The sequence below is a fragment of the Branchiostoma lanceolatum genome, chromosome 1 (assembly GCF_035083965.1).
Source record: "Branchiostoma lanceolatum isolate klBraLanc5 chromosome 1, klBraLanc5.hap2, whole genome shotgun sequence".
NCBI classification, from domain to species: Eukaryota; Metazoa; Chordata; class Leptocardii; order Amphioxiformes; family Branchiostomatidae; genus Branchiostoma; species Branchiostoma lanceolatum.
This window is the reverse complement of record NC_089722.1, coordinates 18,527,290-18,536,141: the sequence shown is the minus strand read 5'-3', so window position 1 is coordinate 18,536,141 and position 8,852 is coordinate 18,527,290. Positions and strand designations below refer to the sequence as shown.

The following is an 8,852-nucleotide window of genomic DNA, read 5'->3' as shown; positions in this document are numbered from 1 at the left end:
GTCGTCAGCTGGATCAGTCAGGTGTGAAACCGTTTAGAAGGCTTCACACTCGATTTGATCCCTTTCTTGTGAAAAAAAAGGGGAACAGCGGGAGCAAAATTGATGAGCTCAACTTCCGATTGATTCACCGTGACTACAGCTCAGATACGTGTCGCTGTTTGTAGATGTGGTCCCAAACGTTAAGTATATATGTATAGATATGTAAATATTTAACGTTTAAACCCGCATTTATAAGCAATTAGACATATATGTGAGCTGCAACGTGAAACAAGTCAGAATTGCCCGAGGAAGGTGACAGTCGGTCACCGAGACGTCGGTGTAATGAAACACTTGGTGGGGGGAGAGAGTCTTTTTATTCAGTGATTTACCAACCAGGTGTAACTATTCACGGATGAGCGTGATAGATCATGTGCAACATATAGGGGGTGTGGTTGACTGATGTGTTAACTGCAATTTCCACCGAATGAAGTTGAAAATGAAAGAAAGAATTGGCATCTTGCATCAGATGAAGTAATCAATGAAAGTCTTATTAGTGAAAGTACGACAGGACCAAATTAGACCCACATTTTGTCTGTGGGTATTCGGCATAAATCTATCTACATGTATGAGTGACGTGCGCTGTTATAAGAAGCTTCATGGTTCTAAATACGCATGCGCATCGAAATTGATTGTGGGTGATATGCTAAAGGTGAATGCCCCAGACTTGTAAACAGTTCTTGTCTGAGCCAACGCAATATGTTGGTTTGCATAACAATGTCCAAACGTGTTCTGCTTTTGTCTCAATGACCTTAACCTTTGACATACTTCCCATAATGCACCTATCTTATCTTGCGAACTAAGAACCATGAACCGCCTTATATTTATTAGCCATACTCACTACGCGGCGAACTGTACATAGCTGCTTGCAGCCGACAATTAATGAAGCTGCTTGCAACATAGACATATTTAAGGTTTTACTCGCCAATTTCGTGCTCAAAGCGCTTGTTAACCAGCAAGCTTTTATTCCTTTCTCTGGTCTTTCTCGAGTTAAAATGAATCTATGAAGCTTAAGCCATGCGACCTGAACGGAAATATGACGCCAGCATAGGATTCGGGTCATTTCAACTTTAGAATGGTCACAGGTCCGATCGAACGGTAATGGGCATCAAGAGCTTTACTGTGTTTACGGAAATAGGCTCTTTATGAATTATGATGTAAATTACCTTTAGAGCTGAACGTTAATTCCGATTTATCAGGGCGGTACGTTTCAAAGACTAAAATCTGTCTAACATTATAGTGACTTTGTACAGTTTAGTTATGTTTAATCTTGAATATTGAAGATGACTTCTTTTCAATTGATCAAGATATATACAATTAAGATAACTTTGAATAATGCATTATACAAAGTGCAGCACCGCGACATGGTTAGCATTCTTTGCAGGCCTCGCTGGTGGCGCCGGTGATAATTTTTAATGGTAGTGCCGATTCGCGATATATAATATTTTCAATATTGGGGCCAGGGTCTCTTGCTGGAGAACCCGTATTGACGCCTCTGGAGTATTATAGGAGGCCTGCAAAGGAGGTTAGACATGATAATATTATTGGACACAGTGTATTAAGGAATTGAACCCTTGACTCGTAGTTTGCTATTGAGTGTCATGTTAGGTTGTATTGGTATGGGATTGTAAAGTGAGGCGAAAGAGCTCTAAATTGTAAATTGTTTGTACAAAGCCGTCTTTGAAGATGCTGTGTTGTTTTGCAAAGATAAACGATGTAACAGCAAGTCTCAGCAGATATGTAAGTGCCAATCGCTGTTTGTACAGGTAATTTAATGTTTGGCCTTTCACTGTATTTTCCAATCACCAATCTGTTTGTGTTGATTGAAGTCCACAATTTCAGGGTAACGCGTTGTATAACGAAACAGCAATGGAAACACTTGGATGTTAATTTAAGAACTACATGAAGATCTAAATGCATATTGGATTTTGTCGTGTCTTGTTACAAAATTGATACTTATCTAGTAATTGTGACGAACTATATATTCAGAATAAGGTATTATATAAATCAGTTGAAGACAAAACCTTATGATGGTCGTTAATTACATCTACAATGGAAATGACTGAACAATACTTTATATTGTTGAATAAAGATATGGAGATATTGATTAAATGTTTTGAGGGAGTGAAAGATGTAAATTAAGAGAGGCAGATTTTTGGAGATAGAGGGACATACAAAGGGTTTTGAATTGAGATGCCATTTGTCGTTAAGCTCTATCCTTGTGTTATGTGATTAAAGTTGATTGATATAGGCTGGTGATGTACTTCGTGTAAATGTCGCAAGAAGTCGTCTCTAGAAAAGCCTCCATCATGTGCAGGCGACCCCTGAGCGACAAAAGTGGAATATAATAGTGAAATCAAATGGTTTTGCAATCTAAATACGATACAAGATGTTAAACTTTGATGTGAAAGACAACAAAGTACTTCAATCTTTTTAAAATGGGTTCTTTCTCTATAAAATGTCTCTTGAGCTACCAGCGAAGTTTTTGGTCGCCCAGCGGTCGCCCAGTGATCGCAGCCTGTGATGGTAATATTGAATGGAAGCAAATGTACAACTGCTACATACTGAATAAAATTGTATGTCAGAAAAAAGGCAAATTTTAATTCTCTTATGATTTCTAACAACGGATGCGCTAATGGTGTACAATTCTACCAAAGGATTGTTTTTCCCGGGTTGAACTCATTGTTATTGTTGAAATTTGGCGATTAAATCATTAATGTTTACCTAATGTGTGTAACTATTCTTTTCTAATTTGAGTGACCGCTATCATATCCTAAGATATCAATCAATACTTTGTTTGCTTGTTTGTTTGTTTGTTTGTTTGTTTTTATTCCATACCCGGTAAACCGCCTCATGGCATAACACATCAGGCTTGTGCTGAACAGTACAAGCTGCATATCCGGACATATTTAATTCATCCGCTGATACCGGGAAGGACCCCTACTCTTTTCGATTTGTGTGCTCGAAATGTGGGTCACCTCAAACCCGAGCCCTTCAGAAAACGTCCTTTTATTTACCTTGGCTCACATTTGTAACTGAGTGAAGTCAGGAAAGCCGTATTAAGTGCGTTTCCCAAGGGCACAACGTCAACGGGTATGTCAGGATCCAAACCAAGGACCACTGGCTTCTGTGCCAAACACACTATCATTACGCCGCCGCCACGCCAAAATGCTGACTCCACCTAATGCTAAGGGTCCCATTTCAAATCCGGGGCCCGGTCGGGCAGCTTGTGGGAACGAAAAATATCATATAAAAGACAACAAAAGACACAAAACGTCAAAAGATTACTCCTAACCATATAGTATGTATTTTCTTGATATGCATTTTTTTTTTCGTTTTCGCCAACAGCCCGGCCGGGCCCCGGATTGGAAATGGGACCGAAGCATAAGTCCTTGTATCAGTGCTTACATGACACAACAGACCCCTCCCCGCAATTAACAACAGCGCGAAGATCCCCAGCTTCGGAGAAATATGTAAAGCTTCTCGAACGTCCTGTTAAATGGTAGTAGATTTATTATGCATCGTCCATTGATAACCCCCTGTCACTCTACGGTGATAATGACAGACAAATTGAAAATTTATCACTGTGATGCAGGCGGACAGACCTTAAAAACACCAAAGAAAAATACATCCGCGTGAATCATTAACCTATTCTTTTGACCCCATGACCTGTAATACCACTCACTTCAAGCCACTCAACCCATATACCAGCTATAAACTTTTTGCTGTGAACCATGTATGTGTGATAATATCCGCATAGACCTTTTTAGGACTTAAGAGTAGCTGTCTGTAAAAAACAAGCAAAATGAGGAAAAGTGGACACAGTCAAAAAAAGAAATTTTCTTAGGTTTTGTGTGGTGGTAGGGACTTGGCCCAAACCTACAAAAATGGGAAAGTTTTGGGTCGGAGGTTACCAGTTGCCATGACAACGGCCATTTTTCAAAATGGAGGATTTTCGCCTTGTGATCGTGAAGGCCTCTCTCTGACTCAAAACGAACCATTTTTGGCCTACTTTAACTCCCACAAATGTACAGAACTTTTGTTGTCTCTAACATAAGTTATTATCCATATCTTAACAAGAAAAATGATGTAAAGTTTTGCTCGAAATTTTTTGACAGTGAGGTGCAACAAACGTTTAAAGATAACTTGTTTTTGTAAAATTTCAAAATTGACAAAAAGCCATTTTTTCTTGACGTTAATATCTCCTTAAAGGGCACTTGAAAGTTGTTGATTTTTGCCACAGCTCTAACTTAGAAATTATAGATATCATATTAAAAAAGAAGTGACAATGGTGACACAAATCTAAGCCATTAATTTGTTTCTATTGTAGCGGAATTGCAACTACAGTTGCGTAGGTGAAGTTAACATGTGCAACTTGGTGATTGAGATAAAAAGGACTTTTCTTCAATTTTTTTATGCTGCAAAAAAACTGCCTGGCACTTACAAATGTATTTTGTAACAGTTGACCGCTGGTTGCTATGGCAACGGACATGTTTGTTCTTAATGGTGGATTTTCACATTGTTGTAGGAGGAACATAGACATGCTAGTATTCAATGTCCATACAGAAACCACAGCTTGGAAACGCGAAGAGTGTCACGCGCGTAATCCAGTGGCCTCTGCCGTTGGAGCAAGAGTAGATATGTTGCGTTCAAATTCCGGCTGTTCTTGTTGCTGCTGGAAATGGTTGCAGGCTTTAGGATTAGCCACTGTTCATTGAACTTCATTGAAAATCACTTATTATCGGCAGCTTTAACACTAGTTTAGAGGTGAAAAGGACACGTTGTCTATATCAATTGCTAATAAGGTGCCCGTTCACCCTTTCTTCTTTGTTTTCAATTCCTACTAAACAAGGTTTAGAAAACAAGGTGCTATTTGGGCACATGACTATAATTCCAGGTTTTACGCTTTACTGGTTAGTTCTACCGCGGATAGTTGGGGAGCCGTTGTACAGTGGTGGTGAGAGTTCCGCCTGTCACCTATGGACGTCCTGAAAACAAAAGCTGAATCAGCAGGGACGAGATGTGGAATGATGTGTTTTTACATGGTTTGTGACAACAGCAATGGTGAACTAACGTGCTTAGTCTGATGGATACTTAGGCTGTTGCATATCATGTTTAATGCATATGGAAAGGTATCAGGGAATTGTACGGGTATAAGAAGTACCTGGAACAGCCTGACATATGAAGCGAAGCGGCCAGCTGCATGGTCCTTCGTGCCACTTCCACCTTGGGCACTTGTCTGTCATGGATTGGCAAGCTGGGTAAAAAGCGCAATCTCCGTTGACTCCCTTCTTGCCCGGTTGTCCTGGGGCCCAGGAGTTGTACGTCCCAAGTGCAGAACCATCCACCCACTCATGGCTTCCCTCTTCGCGCCGATCGTGCAGTCCGAACCAGAAGGCCAGAGGGTGGCTTACTGTCAAGGACACAAGGAAAGCGTTGATCTCGGCGTCTCGGGGCATGGCAAGAGTGCCGCCATCTTCACCACAGGTCGCGGAAGCATCGCTGAATCGCTTTCTTGTGTTGAAGGCCTTGAAGCAGATTCCATGCCGCATTGAGTAACCTTTAGGACAAGATACTGGGGAAAAGTTTTACATAAACAACGGACTACTGAATAAGAATGGCAGACACTGAAAAAAGAAATACAAAGAAATCATTACATGTGATTCATCAGAATACCGTACCTTCCCATTATTTTGTGTATTTTATTTGATATAATTAATCATACTCGTGGAAATGCTGTGACTGTGGTTTACCAAACTTCGTTTCAGCTGTTTGACATCACTGATGATAGTTTCCATACAGTAAATCAATTTCACTGAGCTCTAGCGGAAATTTGCCAGACGACAGCCCAATGGCAACATCCACTTATATGAGGGGTTCTGGTCACAAAAAGACCAAAGGTTGACCATTTTCGGGTAAACTGCCAGAGTGTTCGAATTAACGCATTTGACCTGGTGATTGTAATCGACGCATACGAACCAGACATAGTAGCAGAAAAAGAGTCATGGTTCAATCAAGACATAGTAGACAGTGGTATCTTCCCAAACAACTGCATAATATACCGTAAAGGACGGTAAACTGGTCCAGAAGTTGGAGTTTTCAACAGGTAAACAGGGATGATTTGATTGTCACTCAAAGACCAGGTCTGGACGCAAACTGTGAGATCCTCAGAATACACACTCAACTTGATATGAGACAGAAAAACACTATGATGAAATATGCCAACGGACATGGATGGATGGTGAGAAAAAGAACATGATCAATGCCAAATATTACCTGTTTTGTACCAATGATGTTGCCCTATATAACATGACAATCACAAATAGTACACATAACAACTGAAACCTAACTTACGTAACATCTCACTCATCTCGTGAAGACGCTGCTCCAGGGCGGAGGTTCGGTTTCGCTCGTTGCCCAGGTCGAGTTTCAAGGCATCAACAGTGTTGGAAAGCTGGCGCATATCGTCCAGGTCACACTTCAAGGTGTCAGTAGTGGTGGGCATGTCGTCATGGTCGCGCTTCAAGGCGTCAAAAGACATGACAAGTTGGCGCATGTCGGCATGGTCGCGTTTCAAGGCATCAACAGTGGTGGACAGTTGAGCTATTTCCTAAAGACGAACGTCATAATAACAAACTTTAAAAAAAGGAGGGAATATCTCTTAACTGTATAGCCCCTTGAAAATAACAACAGTAAGGTGTAGAAGCTATGAAAAGAAAGGTGTTTACCTCTTTATTGTTGAATGTCAAAGGGGCGAGTCCCACAGGTATAGCGACCAGGCTTAGCAGCATGACAATGCTAGCGGCCATGCAGCTGCGGTGGCAGCGAACGAAGCTACAGAGAGTACGGCGGACGCTTGCTCCACCCGGATACGTGCGGTCTATCAAAAAGTATCATGCTAAGATTATCATAACGGTTACGTCCATATGTCGACTCAACATGATGATGGATGAATGAACAGGTTAGAGTCCCAAAACCTCACATTTTTTTATAAATAATGTTGGCATTTACGTCTATTACGTAAATGTTTCTCATGAATATTCTAAAAAATGCACTTTCAGAACAAGCTCAAACCTACGTCACTTCTTCGTTCACAATTATCTTCAACCAAAAAAGCATGACCATAGCTTGTCCAAAACACTAGATATCAACACTGAGTTCGGCTGCATTGACATAACAAGCCGCTATGGGCCAAAATCCAAACACTTCCAGGTCGCATGAAGAGATACACAAATGACAAATATCACGGCAATCAAGCTAGGCTTTTTAGATTTATCGTGTTCAATATTCGATATTCACACACACAGATGCACACAAAAACGCACGTACACGCACACACACACACACACACACACACACACACACACACTCACACACACACACACACACACACACATACAAACATGCATACATAAAAACACACACAAACCTAAACGCTACCAAAATGCAGTTATGTGAATATCAACATTCCCAGACGTCACCCGGGCCACTTGACGGTAAGCATGAACATACCAAAACTACAATACAAAAATTAACCCCAAAACACGCACACGCCAAACACAACAGACTCGCTTGACTTACATTGGAAGTGATAAATAAATGAAATGTAGACGTATCATCTTACCGCCAGCTGCTTGTTGAGGACCGTTTAGAACACATCGTGTGCGCCTTGCTTGGCGAGTACCGCGCACGTTCTTGTTATCCCTTAGCGATCCGGCAGTGCCAGCGTCGTTTTCGAAAGTTCCAGCGTCGTTCCCGGAAGTGCTAGCAGCATTTCCGGAAGTGCCAGTACCATTTCCGGAAATGTAAGCATCATTCCTGAAAGTGGCATCAGCCCCTCTTTCTTGTGACATGTCATTGTCATCATTACCATCGTCTTCCTGATATCTAACAGCGTATGGCTCGATGCTAGCTGGTCGCAAGTCAGGATCAGGGATCTCGTCCTTCAGGTTTTGTCCGTACGCCGAATTGGAGGCGTCTTGTGAAGGCAGGGGGTCCGAGGGCAGCAGGTTGTACATGTTCTCGTACGCCATGTTTGACGAGGTGTTCATGTGTCCGTAGGCCAGGTTTGGATCAAACGCACTGCTAGAATGTGGAGAATCACGCATGTTGCTGTCATCCCCGGAAATGGCTACACTTCTCTTGTGTGTGTCACGTTCTGCCAAATGAGGCGGGATGTTTTCTTTGCTGTTTGAAGCCGCTTTTGTCTTAATATTTTCCGAACGTGTCTTAGCCGCCAAGACATGGCACATGTATGTATCAGTGTTTGGCTGAATATCGTCTATTGCAGGGGTGGTATCCGTTGCATGTTCACTCTTGCTTGCAGCTTTGTTAGACATGTTCTGCTCGTCTTTGCCTATACGTGTGACAACGTAAGGACTGATGCAGGAGCCACTGTTGGTTGTTCTGAAGGTGGGAGTCCCAGTGTCTTTATGCACACGTGCTTGTGTCTTCCCGTTCATGTAGACCTGCCCTGTGGTGTCCACGTCATCCCTCATTCCGGCATCATCACATTCAAAAGTGACGTCACTGTTGCCAGGTGCAGCAGCAGCAGTATCGCTTTCTTTCATGGTTTTAGCTAGATGTTACTATCACCAGCTGGTCAGTGCAATGATGGGAGTCTGTTACGTAGTCGATTCCTGCATTAACAACACAAGCACCAAACTTATCAATGTCCAAAGAGATGAATTGGCCAAGGTTGTTTTGTTCCAATGGAGCACACTTACTTTGAGCTACCTTCCCACTACTTGTATGTTTCCTCCCAAATACTCGATCAATGCAATAAATCAAATTTGCAAACTTTCGGAGAGGACCTC

General features: G+C 41.9%; 1 protein-coding gene across 1 annotated transcript in view; it reads left to right on the top strand.

The window, feature by feature from the left end:
- Window positions 1-2,759, top strand: part of LOC136439217 (neuropeptide FF receptor 2-like) — a 21,738-nt gene extending 18,979 nt beyond the window's left edge. Inside the window, exon 7 of the mRNA XM_066434494.1 lies at window positions 1-2,759. This exon is cut by the window's left edge and continues 126 nt beyond it. Coding sequence (XP_066290591.1) covers window positions 1-27 — 27 coding nt within the window. The 3' untranslated portion in view covers window positions 28-2,759.
- Window positions 2,760-8,852: the final 6,093 nt, after the last annotated feature.